At 43.8% G+C, this 18167-nt stretch overlaps 1 protein-coding gene across 3 annotated transcripts in view; it reads right to left on the bottom strand.

Moving 5' to 3' along the window:
* Positions 1 to 2832: 2832 nt before the first annotated feature.
* The window catches only part of LOC146205910 (puratrophin-1-like), a 353992-nt gene continuing 338657 nt past the window's right edge, over positions 2833 to 18167 (bottom strand). For all 3 annotated transcript variants that reach the window (XM_084590570.1, XM_084590571.1, XM_084590572.1), the window contains 5 exons: positions 16525 to 16702; positions 14791 to 14907; positions 11703 to 11918; positions 4559 to 4760; positions 2833 to 3145 (listed from right to left, as the gene is read on the bottom strand). In XM_084590570.1, coding sequence (XP_084446696.1) covers positions 3139 to 3145; positions 4559 to 4760; positions 11703 to 11918; positions 14791 to 14907; positions 16525 to 16702 — 720 coding nt within the window. In that variant the 3' untranslated portion in view covers positions 2833 to 3138. The remainder of the gene's footprint in view (positions 3146 to 4558; positions 4761 to 11702; positions 11919 to 14790; positions 14908 to 16524; positions 16703 to 18167) is intronic.

The raw sequence follows: 18167 nt of genomic DNA, 5'->3' as shown, positions 1-18167 counted from the left end.
GTGAACGACAGAGCATTGTGCGGTGGGGGACACTTAGGCTCCGCCTCCACCCTAGCATGTAAAGCCCCGCTTCAACCAAGCCACATTAACGTGCCTGTGTGGCATAGGAGTAGAGTGCCTGATTCTGGACTCTGTCTCCAAGAGCACAGGAAGGTCAATTCTTATTCCACCTTTCCCACCTCAAATGAGCGACCAGAGTTGGTAGCTCCTCCCGAACTAACGGAGAATCAGTGCTCGACCATGTCACCTGCCACCTGCCAGCACCCACGCTAATGATTTTTCGCTCACAACGACACCAGGCTTTCTGCATAACAAGCCCTTTATTGCTAGCGCATTAAAATTATTTTGGTCCATAAGTTATCTCCAATGAATAATTTGTCAGATGTTCGACAGGCACTTACTATGTGTCACCTATGCAACTTTGCCCATATGCTCAAGAAAATGTATCTGTTGGATGCATAAACTCCACAACCATGCAGTGATACAGGGACCCTTTAGGGCCAACCAGTGACCAATGATACATCAATGACAATGAGGTCTTCGCCACTTTCAGCTCATGTCATCACCCAACTATGTTGCTAAGATTGTTCTGCACTACGGAAAATGTAAATGTGCATTGTGCATAGAATTTTACAAACACTAAAACAAGCTATTCAGCCTTAAGGCTGAATAGGACGACGAGTAGATGAAGTATGTTGTTGCGAATAAAGAATGAAGAGATTACTTGAGCGAAAATCTTAGGCACAACCGTAGTTCGCTTCTCCAAGAAATCAATGAGGGAGCAATTCCTGGTCCTCTCGCTGCTGTTGGGAAAGTGTTGAGTCATCTATGAAACCTAAAAATGCAGTGTCTTCGTCGGTCATAGTGAAAGGTTTGACCGGCGCTTGCGAAAGGCAATCGGCATCCATGTGCTTCATTCCAGATTTTTAAATAACTGTCATGTCAAATTCTTGTAATCGAAGGCGCCAAAGCGCGAGTCGCCCTAAAGGGTTCTTTAAGTTCGTCAACCAACAGAGAGTGATGGTCGCTAACGACTTGAAAGGGGCGAGCGTACAAATAAGGGCAGAACTTCATAACCGCCCATACCACTGCAAGGCATTCTTTTTCGTTTACCGAGTAGTTCGCTTCTGATTTAAATAGGGTCCTGCTAGCGTAAGCAATTACTTTTTCCACACCATCCTGGCAACAATTTCAAGAAGTGCCTTTGCCACTTGCTGTTACATTTAAAATTTTGATCGCTTCTGGATAGCAAGTTTTTCCCTTGTTTTTTTTTTTTTTTTTAGAATGTATCAAAAAGGTCCCACTTAAGTGTAAAACAGAAATGAAAATATAAAAAGCTTGCCCCAAGAGAATGCTCAAAATCAGCTTAGAGATGGAGGGCTGCACTTCCTAAGGCTATAAATGGGAACATGTAGTGTTCGATTCCATCCACATTAAGCGAAACAGCCCTTTCACAATACACACGCAGGAAAGAGTTAATGACTCAGTGCAGCATCAAATATACTTTTCCTCACAGCTTCTTCACGCTTGGTGAAGAGAGAATGTGTTTAGTAGGATGATTAGAGCAAGGTACAATGATACATAAAAATGTACTAAACTAAGTATTAGGCAAAACATTTATTTTATACAAACCGGAAATAGGTACACAGAACAACTGTGTTAAGATTTACAAAAGAAACACAGCATCACAACACAAATTCAGTAAGGCTCATAACAGAGTTAAATCAATAATGGCACAAGTGAATAAGTGACCAGAAAAAACAATTAAGAAATTTGGAATTTGTGACATTTACAATCAAATTATGTACAAGTTTGAGAAAAGAGCAAATGCTTGAAGCAGCAGCAGTGTTTCAACCTGCTCCTAATATAAGTGCTTTTCTACTGCTAGAAGTATCCCCTATTTTACAATTCTCGTCTTGCCTATCACTTGATAGATCTGAAACAGTGGAACATTCTAAGGATATCTCACAGGATTAGCACACTCCCAACTGCAGTGCTCCACTATGCAATTAAATAACATGACAGCTGTAATAATATCAGGCTTAACTAAGCAACCACAATAATAATAAAAATAATAATAGGAATATAAGAGGTATTGTTGTAAGCATGCTACCACATTCGCACTTGAATGCAACAGCATGTTACATGTTGCACACTCGGCTTACATGCGCGCACTTGCACACAACACGCACACCCATGAGTGCGCCCACACGGAGGAGCACTTGGCGAGGAAAGAAGGAACGCAACCGGAGAGGGCAACTTCCAACAGAAACTGAGCATTGGACAGAACAAAGGGAAACAAGCCCAATTCAAATTTGTTCACAACATTCTTTTTTTTGTCCTGGCAGTCTCAAATACAAGTGCACGTGTGCAGACAGCAACAGGAGAACCACAGACAATACTGGTGCCGATGAAAAAAAAAAATGATGTAGGCAGCGAAAGAACGAAATGAGAAAGGAAGGAAACAAAGGGGGGGAGAAGAGATGCCTCTTTCGTTTCCACATTTGGGTAGTCGATAGCACTGGCGCGATGTTTCGAGAGACAGACCACGCAGCAGCAGACAGCTCACCGGAAAAGCTGCTCCAAAAGAACATCCCAGCATCAAGCAATGGCCAGCACAGCCCGTCGCGCCCCTCCTTTTCAGAGATAGAATTTGCAGCACGGCACTGCGTTGGGAAATTTAGCGCCTGCTTCTGTCAGAGGGGTCTTTGTGACATCTCAGGTAAATTTCACAGACTGAGGGCAAAGGAGGAGGAAGACCCAGTTTCACAACTCCTATGGCACATTGTACAATGTAAGCTCATGTCTTCCTTGTTCAGGTGACGTGGCAGCATGAAGTTTGATTTAAAAAAAAAAAAAGAAAAAAACACCACCCCTCACAAAAAAATAATAAGCACGAATAATGGTAGCAGTAATAGAAGACAAGAAGGACCCTGAGGTTTGCTGGTTGTTACAGTGGCATTCCACTTCAACATATTTTTCTTCTCTTTTTTGATTTTCACACGAATGCTTGCCCCATTTTCACAACTGAAATAAATTACTGGACAAAAATAAAACAATAGGCGGAGAAGCAAGCATCATCGTGTGGTCTGCAATTCAGCACTTTGAAAACTGCTCCTCTTGCTGTGGCTTCAGTAGTCAGGTGCTGCACAAAAAACAGAAAGAGTCATGAGAGACTGGCCCAAAAGAAATGACAGTTCCCTTTCCATAATATCAGCACATATTTTCACCCAATGAAATTACTCTATACACATCTAGACACCCTTCCAACTCTACTATCAGACAATATAGTATACAAGGTTGCCAGGGTTGGAAGCAGATTCATGCATTTTGGAGCAGCTCAGAGAGCAGTAATAGAGCCAGTCTGGAGATCTGTTGCAATAAAATGAGTTTTGGAGCATCCGATTTGCCTACTGCAGCATGTTTCTAGGCTCAAAAGCTTTTAATAATTGCAACTTTGTATTCCTGACGTACAGATGTTTAAAATAAGAGGTCACCTGAGCCATAATTGGGAACAGAGTAGCAGCAAACACAATGCTTCACTTCATAAATAAACTTTAAGACTGTCTAAAAGCCTTTGCCTACTTTGACTTAATGGACTAAAATGTGGAGTCTACCACTTTAGTGTGCTCAAGCACAGCCACTAGTTTGGAGTTCACATCATTCAGAACATTCCCATTCCCACTGAAAAATTCCCAGGCATTGGATAGTAGGGCCTCCATGAAGGATAGATGGCACTATACTTGCTTGTTTTGATAACAGAAGCGTTAGAACAACTCATGTAGTTCATTGTAGCTGGACAAGTTTCCTCATGACTGCTGCAGTTTGCAATAGCTGCTTTGCTCACTGCTCATTTCTCTCTTCACCAGAGGTTTAAAAGGCTGGCAGGAGGTGCTATGTCAGTGCATAGAGCCTTTTTGTGCAATAATTCCCTCCAATTGCTTGTGGCTCGTTTAAAATCTGCTTGCAAAAAAACAATTATAATACCATATGGTTATCCAGTTTACGAAAATTTTATATGTATTAGGCCCAGTGTCTCTCCTCTGCCACCGGTGTGCTTTAATTTTAATTAAAGAAAAACAAAGCAGTAAGGGGAAGTGTTTAGTTGCAAACAGCCATCCTTAAAGGCTAAAAAAAAAAGGGGGGGGGACACAAAGCAACATGTTTTCTGTATTTGCCTCAATACGTATACTTTCTAACAGCACAACACAGAAGGAAGACACAGGCGCAAGGCCCAGTTCAATTATTTCTTAATGTGTAACAATCTCTGAAATGTAGGCAGGAAATGCAAAGAAAGCAGTAAATTCATTCAAGACCTGACTGATGTAAAAGAAACAGGGCAGCTTATGTTAAAACTGCACAGTCCACCCAACTTGGCAGAGGTTTGCATACATTCAAGGTTTAGTCACTGCAACCAGAGTATGCACGTATAATTAAGCATACCAGCTGCAATGGCTTCACCCCCTGCAAACTGCTAAACTCTCAAGCAAACTATTGCTTACACCTCAAGCTTAGATACAAATATGACAGAGACCACATGCAGTAAAGTATGCCTTACTCATGCAGTGAAAAGGCCTGGCTATGCAGCGAGGAGGCGACCTCTTCCCCACAGTGGGATCCTTCTTCTGAATGCGTAGCAAGAGAGTCGTTGGAGAGGAGTGAGTCACTGCGTTCTGCCTTGCGATGCCTCCGCACAGTCAACAATGAGGCATCTGTACTGCAGTCCCCTGCAGTGCTGGCATCCGTGCAGAAGCCACTCTCTGCAAAGGAACGAAAAAGAGAAACGGGGTGCCAAAGAAATTAAAACTGCTTCAAGTATCCTTCCTTTCTTTTTTTTTTTCTTCATGGACGAAAGTGATCTAATCAGCAGCTCATGGAAGCACCTAATTTCAGCACGGAACTAGTGACCAACATTTCAAGCAAGACCGTTATGAAAAACCAGTGCTCACAGAAGCCCAAGTGCAAGGCCAAGAGGCAGAACTTCATGTGCCATGCACATTAAATTAACCATCTTATTCCTTAAGCGTTTGCACAGGTGAACATACAAATTACCGAATTAAAAGTCAGCCAAGGCCAAATGTTAATTTGATTACTTTTAGGGGTATCGAATATGCAGAACTCACCAAACATGTTTTAATAAGAAAAAAAAAACAGCACGAAAAAAGCCTATGGTGACTCACTACATACTTTTCAGCTAGCAGGTGATGACTATTTTGGGATGAGAATGAGCAAGAAAAAAAATATTAAGAGCACGACAAATTTAATACACTGTGGTTTAGAATCGTTTACTCAGACTAAGGTTTGAGCAGAATGCTGCGGCATGTGGCAGTTAACGTCCCAAAGTTTCACACAGGCTATGAGAGACTCCACAGAAAGAAAGCAAAATGCAAACTGCATGACCATGACAATAAAGAAGTACCAAGTGGTATCACCACAAACAGCTGGTGTGGCGGTACCATTTGCAGCGGTGGGCCAGCTTTTTTATTAGAAGAAAATGCAGAATGCGACAAAAATTTCCGACAGTAGCAGACGTCCTTGCTTCTGTAGCAGAAAAAATTTTTCGAAGCAAAAATTTTCTTTGGATCACATTAAAAGGGGAGTTGTAGCAATATTTTGGCTGTTGGAGCTAGCAGGTTCCGATTATTTTCACTGTGATTGCAGTAAAACAAAACAATAGTCAACCTTATGTCGAAGTTTCATCTTTACAGGAATCTCAAAACCTTTCAAGCAAAAAATAAACTGATATATGAAAAAAATCTGCACAAAAGGCAAGAATCGCATGCTAGACACTAAAGTCCCCAGGAATTATTTCTTGTCTTTGTTTAATTATTCTGAAGAGGAGTACATCGCTGGCGAAGTGCAAATGAGAGAATTCGTAAACAAGACACAGCAGCTAGGGCATAAATGCGAGCAGCACCATCCCTTACACATGCTTTCACAACGCTAGGAGAGCAGCGCTGGCAGAGGAATTCCACAACAATGCTGCTTACTCGGCGAGATGCAGCATGTTTAGTGCTCGCGTATCGGCTCCGCTGTACTCAGCCCTGCGATGGATTCACAAACGCGCCATTTGAATGGTGAACAGTGGAGCGGCGATACTTTCTTCTCAGCACATCAACAACACTTGACTGATCTGAGCATTATCATGCCTTCATGTGTTCATATCCAAAGGTGTTTGAAGCGTGCTTTCACAAAAACGCAGTGACGTGAGCGCACAGAGCTGAATGCGCAAAAACGAAACTATACTGTGAGAGAGAGTGCAGGCTTATGAGTGCAGGCCTGCAGGATACGCCAGCACAATCTGGCTGCGAGGCTCTTACTTCAGACCCACTTTTCCTTGTGGCCTAAAGGAACATTGTTGTAAGAGACAAAAATTGTGCAGGGCGAAAGCAGCCACTGCAAATACCCCGCGTTTCGGGGAACACGGCGCATCATGGGAACTGTAAAGGGCAAATGCACTGACGCCTGTTCACATTTTTCGTTCTCGCGTTCACTGCATTCACAGCCAACAGTTGTCTGTATCATGCCACGACGCAAATGACGCACCGAGGAGCGCTCCACTTCTATTTCCCAATCTGCGAGCACACAGCGGACATGGCTAATGGCTCTCGCAATGGCCACCAACGAATTTCTTTCATGCAGGCCCTACCATTATCATGCACGCACGCTTCTGCCGCATGATGGAGACCGTGCATGCTTAGATAGTGAGCACTGTTTAGAAACGCCACAATTTCTGACCTCAAGTTCTGGGGAACAGGTAAGTAAATGGTTTTCTGCCGTTGTTTGGGATTTCCATTGGAAACTCACAGTACACTCAAATCGTACATCAGATTCTCTTCATAAAATATTCGAAATTTCAAATATTTTCATTTTTTTTTTGGCATGGTTGCGTGTGGAAGGACATAAGCCAACATTTATCGAAGGTAAGGAAAGTACAGTCTACTCCTGAGAACTCAAACTCGGATGGGACAGAAAAGTTTTTTGACCTGCCCAGAATTCAAATTGAAGAGAGCCTTTTCACTACACTTTACATTGAAAGAACTAAAATGTCAGTTCTAGTAAACCAGGTGCTCAAAGTAAGTGCAAATCTAAGAGTATGGAACATGCACTGAAAAAAAATTGAAGCTTCCTCTCACTGCCAAAATGATGCACTACCAGTCATGAAGTTAACAAAGCAAAGGAAACAGTACACTACGAGTCAAATCAGAGACCAAACCTACGGCACCTCAGTTCTGAAAGCGGCAGTTTACTGAGTGAGAAATCAGTTGAACACAGTTGGAAAACAGTAACTAATGCTCTTGACAGAATCATCAAATGAACATTCAGACCCCTCATTTTTTGTTGACACTTAATTTTCCAGATTTTCCAGCATGCCCCATACTATTAATGCACGAGCGTACATGAATTTTTAGGCAGATTACCATCGGTTGCTCTATTTTCCAAACCTCATTCGCATTTGCCACGGTACTGCCACCAATAGCCAAGCCACCATATAATATGTCCAGGGGAACCTGATTAATTTGAAATTCAATGGGGATAGAAAATCCGATACACTAAAGTGGAATTCAAGCTAAAAAGGAGCTAAACAGCGTGGCTGATATATTCTCTAAAGGTCACTACGCTGCATACGTGCTGCTGAGACCTCACACCATTCTCGTATGTCGTCCACAGCACAAACTTTAATAGCAGTCACAGTTCACGAAACTCATCTTGCCGCGTCCTTTCAATCTAAATATGCAATGAGGCAGAAGTAAAATGCATGGGAGGTTTACAGCTTTACGAAAATAGCAACTAGAAGAAAATGACTGCTTTTTTAAAGTGGGGAGCTCGTATCCATAACAAAACACACCACAGTCCCCAACTTTTGCTTCGAAAATCACGAAGACTGGTGTTTCGATAACAGGCAAAGCTGCTCACGTTATACACAAGCCACTGCAAAATGCATACGATACAGTTGAGCCCGCTTATAACGAACCTGAGCGTCACGCGGCGTCCGTTCGTTATATCCCGAAGTTCGTAGTAACTGTACCACAAACTAAAAAAGAGAAAAAAAAAAAAGTTGGCGGTCAAAACACGAAATTTATTTCTTAGCAAAAAGTCTGTGATGCTCGTCTGTTTCTGCAGTGCAGATGCGATGAGGGCGGTCTCCAGTTTATTTAAAGCACTAGCGTGCTCTTCGCCGAGTCCCTTGGCATAGACAAGTTGTCTGAGGCCCTCTATATAGCCCATTGCTACAGATGTGCTTATGGGTGCTGGCTCAGACGTTTCATCTTCATCTGATTCTTCTGCGTCGCTCTCGGCCCGCACTTCAGAAACGATGCCTTCGTCCGTGCACGGTTCCGCCATATCCGCGTCTTCATCCGCAGAAATAAAATCCTGCCAACCAATGCAAGGGCCTCCCATGTCGGAGTCGACGACGCGCTGCCACAAATCGCCGTCGGAATCATCATCATCGGAGGCATCAGGCCTGACGTCCGGTACTGCATCGACGAAGCCGGCCTTGCGGAAACAGTTTCGCACGCAAGCGGTCATCACCTCCGCCCAGGCCGCCTTCACCATCTCAAGGGCTGAATACAATGAAACTCGGAGCGGCAAGTTAGCGGCCGGACGGTCAACGGCGATGAGCAAGCGCTGCACAATGCGGCGCCTATACGATGCCTTAAAGGAGCGTATTATGCCCAAATCAAGAGACTGCACTTTAGAAGTGGTATTGGGCGGCAGGAAAGTACAGTCACTGCCGTCAGAGACGTTTGCACGTGGTGCGCTGAGCAATTGTCGAGCAACAGCAGCACGCGCCTGCTTTGCCTCTGCATGTCGCGGTCAAACTCGCCCAGCCACTATGCGAATAAATCCTGTGTCATTCAGGACTTAGTATTGTGCCTGTAGCGCACGGGTACATGGTTCCGAAAGCAACGTGGCTTCTTGGATTTTCCAATTACAAACGGCATGCGCCGGTCGCTGCCATTCATATTAGTGCACAGAAGAACTGTAACGTGCACTTTACTGTGTTTACCGCCAGCGCATGACTCCCCTTTCATGGAGTGCGTCTTGTCTGGAAGCATCTGATAAAATAATGCAGTTTCATCTGCGTTATACACATCCTGCTCTGCGTAGCTTGCAATAATGGCTCGGTTTGTTGCAAGCCAATTGGCAACGTCCTGGTCACTTACCGAACGCGCCTCACCGACAATAGATTTAAAAACAATCCCATGCCACACTTTGAACCGATGTAGCCAGCCATTGCCTGGGCAGAAGTCGGGAAAATCTAGTAGGAATGCGAAGTCTTTGGCTTTGCCCAGCATCATTGGTCCATTTATCGGAATGTTGCGAGCCCGTGCGTCGACGAACCACTTCAGCAGCGCGTCCTCTACGTCCGCATAGGTGGCCTTCCGCAGGCGCTTTCTGTCCGCTGTGTTGGCGTCGGAGCTGGCGATCTTTTCCTTATTCTTCAGAATTGTCGAGATGGTTGATTTCGACACGTTGTACTTCTTCACCAGCTCGCAATTTTTAGCACCTTGAGACAGTTCCGTCACAATTGCTCGCTTCATTGCCATGTCCAGCGCTTTTCGTTTCGTGACCACTGGAGGCAGGCAATTCCCGTCCGCCATCCCGAATTATACGACTCAGGCCCGACAGACGAATCGCTCACACCACACACACGAAAATGACAACAAAGCGTCGCAACTGACGGAGCACGTGCGCACATGCGACAATCACGCGAGGCAAGCGAGGAAGTGCCTAAGGAATGGAAGGGAACGGACACACAGCGGGGCATGGTATGCAGCGGGGAGACCAATTAGAGGCATCCCTGAGCGTCAGTGCTGCCACCTGTTGGCTCCTACCGTAGTTGCTTTCAACCGCCCATGGCCTCCAGAAGGCCACGAACCGTCACCGCCGTACTGAATGCAGCGGCGCGCCGCTGCACATTCAGTCCGCCCGTGCAAACAGTACAACCGCTAGCGTATGGAGAGGCCTGCCTCCTGGCGCCCTGCGCCCCTGGCACGGCCGCTCAATGGAACAGCCAGGAAACGAAACGACGAAACTTCGAAGACTATGCCGGCGGCCGGCGCCGTGGAGACAGGCGAAGACGAGGGAATGGCGAGAGGAGAGGGGAGCGGAGTTGCGAGGAGGGGCGGCAGCGTGGCCTTGGAGGCCACACCACGCGCCGACACTCGTAGGCAGCGCGCGTCGGCGAGCAAAGGGTAGCTCGTTTGCGAGGAGGATTGCGAAAACAGACCAAAAGGGATGGGAGCCCATCGTTATCTCGTAGCGTTTACGCCGTCCGTTCGCTGTAACCGATCGGCAGCGCTCATGGACGTTCGTTATACGTGCGATCTTGTGCCATTGAAGTAATGTATATTTTGGCGGTCGCTCCGGTCTCGTTCGTTATAAGCGAAAGTTCGTCTTAAGTGGGGCCGTTATAAGTGGGTTCGACTGTAACAGTTTCAACGTTCACTTCCGACTAAAGTTCCTAGGCTTAATTGCAAAGGCCAACACCTACTACAAACAGCCTGGTTTGGCACTTGTTGGTTTGCCCCTTTGACCTTTCATTTCAGGCCAAACGTACAGAAGGTGAGGCAAGATTTCCACAGTGGCATGTTTGCTTTTACTTACGAATGGCACCACAAACCGCACAGGCATTCAGCCCAAACATGCCAACAGCAGAAAAAGCACATGAACACCAAGTTCATGAAAGCCGTCCCTTACAATCGTTTGCATTTGTGGTAAGATTGTGTCATGTGAACCTTCGGAATGTGCATGAAACTAGTGAGCCCCTTCCGCATCATACTGGCTTATGGTCGAAATAATGAATGCTTTCAATGAAATTTGACATTTCACACTGTCCGATTTTTATGACACTTTCATGGTTCCTTGAGTGCGGACAAAATTTGTCGCCAAACAGCTGTTCATACTCCCTCCTACGAGAGAGACTGGGATTTTTATTCAGTGGTAGTGATCGCATGGCCACTCCGCATTCTTGCAGACTAAAATCTATATATAGACAAACTTCTCTGCAGCTGCAAGGCTCAATAAGAAATTATTCGTTTCCCAGCATGCCGCCCTAAAACAAAAGTTATCTACCTCAATTGTACTACCAGTTATTAAACCATAAATCATCCACTGGTTCAAGCCTAACATTGTTAGTGTTAAACACCTAAAAACATTAGCTAGCAGCATTTGCTGCATGAAAAAAGAAAAAAAAAAAAGCCTCTGTCCAGCTCGTTAGCAAACAAGGAATTGTCAAGTATTTAAAGGAAAGATTTATTTCAATCTTTAGCACCGAGTGCTCAGATATAAGGACTAATTGTTCAGATGAGAGGACTATCATGGCTCCCAGCCATTAATTATTTTGTGGAGCAGTCAGCAACAGCAACTAACCTTGGCAAATGCCTTGCTAAATGAATACTATTCTTCCTCACGTTACTGTACAAAAATTTTTTAGCAACCTATATTTTTCTTCGACTCCTTTAACTAAGGCTGGCACATGAAGCTTCAGCACATATTTATTTCTTTACTCAATATGTCAATAGGCAGGAGCATGCAGAACAATTCTGCTTTGGCTTCATTTCTCGCCCTTAAAATGTGCTCACTACAGCAACATTATTGTACCAATTTTTGACAATAAGGCCTGGACCATCAAAGCAAGGCAAAAGTCTTCATACAGTTGATGCAGAGTTTCCCTAACTGCAATCATAACTCACCTGTGGAGCAATGGGACTGGTGGGTGAGAGACCGCTGCAAAGGTCGGGGGCTGTCACCAGCCTCGAAGCCCAGATTTAGGGCACAATGCAGGGAGCCTTGGCTTGAGGAGGACGATGAAGAAGAGCTCACAGAGATGATGGAATGGGGTCGCTTGCTGGCTCCACTCTCCCGGCCAAGCTCCAGGATTCCCATCGGGCTGCACAGCCGTGGGGCAGCTACAGAAAGAAACAAAACCAAATATCGTCAGGGTCCCCCTCTTGACCAGTTCTCTGAAAAAAACGTTGACCATTACCTTTCTTTTTGAAATTCTCATTGGCATGGCCCTGAAATAGTTTCTGTTCACCAATTTGTTATTAAACTACTGCAAACGTTCACATGCTGCTCTTGTAGAAGTAAGCATAAAGCTCTTTAAAGGAAGGGTGGGGGGAAGCAATCTCATTTGAACCCTGCACGTATCCGACTCTTAAGCGATTTCCCCCTTCCTTTTTTCTGTAAGTCCATCTCTGCCTTCAGCGAACAGCTGGCACGGTCCGTAGGTCATGCTGTGTACCATGCCACAATTTCTGCGCTCAAGCACCATGCAGCACGTCCTTCGCCGCCGGAAAACGCAACGCAAGCAGGGCCACCTAAGGACCTACTTAGAACATTGTCTCTTAACGAGTTGATCTGAACAATAATAAACTGCTTAGTATAACAGTTTCACTGCACTGCAAGCTGCTAGATGCATGGGCCCATATGCTGTTTCAAGCCGAAGGCACAAAAATAAAACTACACCATAAGACGCATCATACAGGTTGCACTGCACGCTCAAGACACAGGGGAGTGGACTGGCTCAGAGGCTTTTGTTCCTGTCCCCCGTCTCTTTTCTTCTTGTAACCGCACAGTCTGGAATCGGTTTTTCAAGCGACTGCAAAAGGGCCCCCAAGTGGTGTAGCTTTGCCCGTCTCGTAATGCCCGCTTCCATGAATTCCTCCCATACTATGACAGTGATAAGACATGATCACAGCACTGGAGTTTGTTTGCCATTTTCTCCAGTATGCTCATCACCACTCTCACGACACCACGGCAAGCGCACACAGTGCCGCACCACCAGTATGCAGTGAGCGGCCACGTGCCTCGCTATGGGTGTCAATACACTGGCACCGCTTCTTATGAAAGCCTTAAAATTACCAGACATACACCATTTAGCATGCTGCAAGCCATCCTGCAAAAAGTGAGAACTGATGTCACACATACGAGATGCTGTGACAAGCGAGCGACATTTGCACATACCACTATGGCTGGCCGCGAGCTCACGTGAACAAGAAATTTTGGGATTCCTAAAGATTCACATGCAATGATGAATTTTGTATCAAAATGGTACAACTGGCATAGCTTTCCTACCTAATGAGTGACAAAATGTCACCATGCATATATTTATGCCCATACCATATATTGCCGATTATAAGCTGACATTATTTTTCCAAGTAGTTTCGGCCGAGCTGTAGATACACCCAAAATTTTTGTTTTCATATAACATATTAAACACTTTATAGACAAAACTGGCAACACCATGCCACAGATTCAATCCCCCAAACCACGTGACCAGTCACACACTCTCAGAACCACCTTCGTACATTTTTTCATGCCCAGTCGCAAATTCTGCATTTCACTTCGTTGGTGTCATATTGCTGTCAGTGAGGCCAATAACTGTAAATGACTAACCGAGTAAAGAAAGCAGTAGCGAACGCTGGATGCGACTTGACCGGGCAGGTTGACATCTATCCTTCAGCAGCTAGACGCAGCACTGAACAAGCCAGAGACTGCAACAGCTCTTTCTATGATGAATGGCTGCAGCTGGGAAACTCGAAGACACCGAGTGGCTGGCTGAAGCACACTTCTTTGAGCAAAAGTGGCACAATAGGTCAACGATGCCTGGTATGAACAGCCAAAATGAGATAGAGCCTCTGGTGCATTTTCCAGGTCGGCATCTTGGCACCACTCCGAACGGCCAGCAGCGGCAGTGGCCCACAAGATGCCAATTACCATAACTGCACCCTTCTCACGAGCGATGACGAATCATAAGGGGTATTTCATGCACAAACGTCTCTTTGAATGACTCTGTCTTCCTAAAAGCTACTGACAAGCTATGATCGCAGCACGAGTTAGTGTCAAACTAGTGTTAAACTTTTTTTTTTCTAAGAAGGTTGTGCGAGCTGAGGAGTAGACTTATTATTGGAGTCAACTTATAATCGGCAATATAGGGTATCTTTTTGTATCTTTTTAAAGTTTCAGCTTCACCAAACCCCAGCAATGTTCAGCAGGCCTTGAACTAACAAGATTGCTGCCTACGAAAAAATTTCCTTGCCCCACGTTTACAAAATATGGCAAAGGTAGTAAACATTCTAAAATTGAAAAAAAAAAATGTTGAGCACAGAGGCTCTTCACGTGCAATATGACTGAAATCTTGAGAAATCACTGTTACTACATCTCAAGGACGCAAAGATGAAAGCGGTTGAAATGCTGCACTAGCAAGAGCACCTACTTCTTTGTAAAGATGCTCATTCCACTAGTGAAGGCTAAGCCAGCAAAACAAATCTTGACCTGATCACTGTCAAGGTTTTCTTGTCCCAGTTACCTACTTTTTTTCAAAACAGAATAGCTAGCAAGTAGTATGCAGGTAAACCTTTCAGAGCCAACTGCAGAAAACGAAAGACTAAAGAATAGAATACATATACGACAAGTACCTTCATCATTCTCTACAGTGCGCTATGGGAGACCATATACTGTGGTACCAAGTAGTACACACCAGCAACTTATTAATATACTGCTTCTATGCCTATAAGGTGCATTTTGAATATTTCGGCCTTTTCCTTTGCTGCCACTCTGATAAACATAGTGCACCTTTACAAGAAAGCACATGAAGAGGCAGCATGCTACTGGATACTAGATTTATGCGAGCAAGCCATCTAAGACAAAACAAAGAACATTGGCACTTCATAAAGGAGCAAGAAACACACCTGGAATACCAAAAGTATAATTATTCTACAAAACCCACATAAAGTTAGAAAATAGCCTATTAAGTTAGGGTACAAAATTTTTACATACTTCGGCTAAGCTGTTGGAAGGTGATGGAGCGGTCGTTGATTTGGTCACTGCTGGGACGAATATCAAGGCAAGGTTTGTTTCCAATACCCATGGACGACATCTCCGCAAGGCGCATTTCTGAAAGCAAGCAGTCAAAATGGTCAGCTGCGCAGTTCATGTAGAGAAACCCATCTGTGCACATCCAAGTGAATACATGCATACAGATGTCTTTGAAAGAACAACTAATTGTGAACACAACTGCAACTATGTCAGCCAATCAAGCATTGCTTTTTTCTCTCTTCCTTCACTTTTTGTACAAGAACTGAACTTTCAACTTTTTACAATGAACTGGTAATGGTTCATTTTCAATAAGATCTGAATACACATGTAAGGGTTCAAACAAAAATCTGTGCTCAGTACAATCTACAGAATGAGACTATTCACAGCCTGCATTAGAACCACTCATTTGTTTTTCTGTTAAGCAATTACACCACATTACAAGTGCAAAAAAAAAAAGCTATATTTTCAATATACTTTTTGTGCAATAAGCCCATATGGTACCATAAGCATTAGAAGTTTGTGGGACAAGAGTTCTCAAAAAGGATTTATTGTAGCCCTACATCACTAAATAATCACTTGGTATTGTTAACAGAAGGGGGAGCATGCACTCCTCTTTATGCTTTCATATATTTTTTGCGACTGGCTTATGCTACTGCATGGGAATCAATTTTTTTCCACAAACACACATCCCGCAAACTTTTGCCACTGAGAGTACACACTCAAACACATACAGTCCTTTTTTGCTGTTCAGACACCACTTCTTTGCATACTTCCTTTCAGGGGTAGCAAAAAATAAAAAGTTCGGTGAATTTAAGGTTCTCCCAAGGCCAAAATAGCCTCAAAAATTCGGTATTATCTCTGGCACCACAAAACCACCTTCAGAGCTATACAACTTAACCGGATAATCAAAGCTGTCCTTTTGATATAATAAGAATATGAATAGATAAGAACATCTTCACTGACTCATGTGCTCAATCATAACACAGTGACAGGTTTAGTACAGTTTTACCAACCAGAAAAAAAGCAATATTGATGTAGTATGCTTTTGCAAGAAAAATCTAAAACATAGTACACTAACCTTTCCCAGAAACTTGGGAGCCACTTCACAAAGAATAAAAATAACATGCAGGACATTGCAATCACAAGGCACGATGGTCGTCACTGGTGAAGACAAGCGGTCTATGAGCGACTATTGCCTTAAAACTTCTGCATTAATGTATTCATTAATCTGCAACTGTTAAAAAGATTGCATTTTTTTTTTTTGTTTTTATAATATTACTTGCAGCATGCCCTCGATACAAACAACTATAATAAATAACCAGTTGCACTAAGCACACTGTGTAGACTCACACCTAAGGCAATATCAAGACAAAGATCTCTTCAATTCACTCAAACACACAAAAGAGGCTTCAAGACTGCACATTAACCAGATGTATAGAATGAAGTCATACAAAAATACAGGCTAGACATTGCAAAAGTCAACACTAAAGCAGCAATTTGGAATGGAGCCATCGACATATATAGCCTAGACATTGCTAAGCTCACTCAAAAGCAACAATTTGAAAAACAGGAATAGACAATTGGTACTACATAAAATTTGCTTCAATATTTACTTGTTTAGCGCAAGCAACCCAGCAATACCTTCGCTATGCTTCGAAGACATCTTGTCATCAATAATTTAAAGAAACAACGTACCTCTGTTTCGCAGCGCCTGCTTCCACAGAAGCTTGGAGATGTCGTGCACCCAGGCCCGCTTCACTTCAGGACTAGGTGCTTGAAGCAGGTACACATCGTTCAACTTGCGCTTGCGAAACCATATCTCAAATTTTGTTGGGCTTTCTCCGATTTGCTCTGTGAGGCCAATGTCTGTTGTCTGGAAAGGCAATAAAACTTACTTCAATGAAGGACAGACATGAAGGGGGGCCCACATGCACATGCCATACGAACAAATGAACCCAACAAAGAATCCATAAAGTGCAGGTCATTTATTATGCTCGCAAAAAAAGCACTTCTGAAAGGCAATAATTTTGCAGCATCATGTTCCAAATTTCTATATAAAAGAGGGGTGTCGATATACTCCATCTCAAGTCATATGTAGCGCTTTGGAAGGTGCCTACATCTAATCTAATCAGGGCTCCAGAGACAACAAATATTCTCTCAAATACCCATTTCAACCATACTGAAGTATTTTTCAAACAATTATCGTAATAAGTCGAAAAGTAGTTTGGGTAGGTGTTTTGAAAGTACAGAAAGCATTTGCTCATATGATGGACCCACTCACATAATGAGCCCACCTCCCACTTTTGCTGCTGAGAACATGAAAAAAAAAAAGTTAGTCGTTGACCGTTTGACGTTGCAATAGCTCGTCTGGTTATGCAAGCCTGGTTTTCAGTAAGCTCACTTTATTACACAGCGCCTGGGGTGGGTGCCGTCCACTGCCACAAAATCATTGGAAGGGGTGGTAGCAGCAAAAGCCTTTTGAAGCGAAAGATGCTAACAGCCGGCGTCATGATCACGGCTGACCGTATGCTTCCTTTGACGGTTGATGGGTGAAAGGATGGATGACTGTTGCAAAAGAAGAACTTTCCTGCCTATGTATTGGCACCTCCTTTTAAACTAACGTCATTTTTCTGCACTTCTGTGAACGCACAAGCCTCTTTTCACACACCTTGCCAAACATGCTGCATAATAATCCAAAGCGCTTCTGGCAAACTATTTCTCCTACATCTAGCACAAACGCATTAACTGATCATTCTGGCTTCCACACCGCCTCAGATGTTCCAAATGTTCTGAATGAGCTGTTTTGCTCTGTATTCACTCAAGAATATCTCGATAACTTTCCTGAACTCCCCTATTTTAACAACCTAACCTAACCTAACCTTTGCCCAATTCATCATCTGCCGGTGTTGATGGCATCAACCCGAAAACCTTGAAAAATACGTGAAAGATACGCGCGGTGCCATATTATCTCTCATTTTCCAGCAGTCTTTTCCTTCGTCCTCGCTACTACGTGACTGGCGGATCGGGAAGGTCATTCCAGTCTATAAAAAAAGGTAACGGATCATCACCACTTAACTTACAGGCTAATGTCCCTCATAAGTGTTTGCTGTAGATTATGGAGCATGTAATATATTTCCATACTGCCAAGTTTCTGACATCGCTTAACTTTTTTCATCCTAACCAACATGGTTTCTGCAAGGGTCATTCCTGCGACACACAACTTGTTCTTTTCCTTAACGATATACGTGCATGCCTTGATTTAAAAATTCCTACGGATGCCATATTCCTTGACTTTGAAAAGGCATTTGATAAAATTCCTCATGCACGCCTCATTCTTA

The sequence above is a fragment of the Amblyomma maculatum genome, chromosome 1 (genome assembly GCF_055883805.1).
Source record: "Amblyomma maculatum isolate TAMU_Amacu chromosome 1, ASM5588380v1, whole genome shotgun sequence".
Lineage (NCBI taxonomy): Eukaryota > Metazoa > Arthropoda > Arachnida > Ixodida > Ixodidae > Amblyomma > Amblyomma maculatum.
This window is presented reverse-complemented; position numbering and strand designations above follow the sequence as displayed.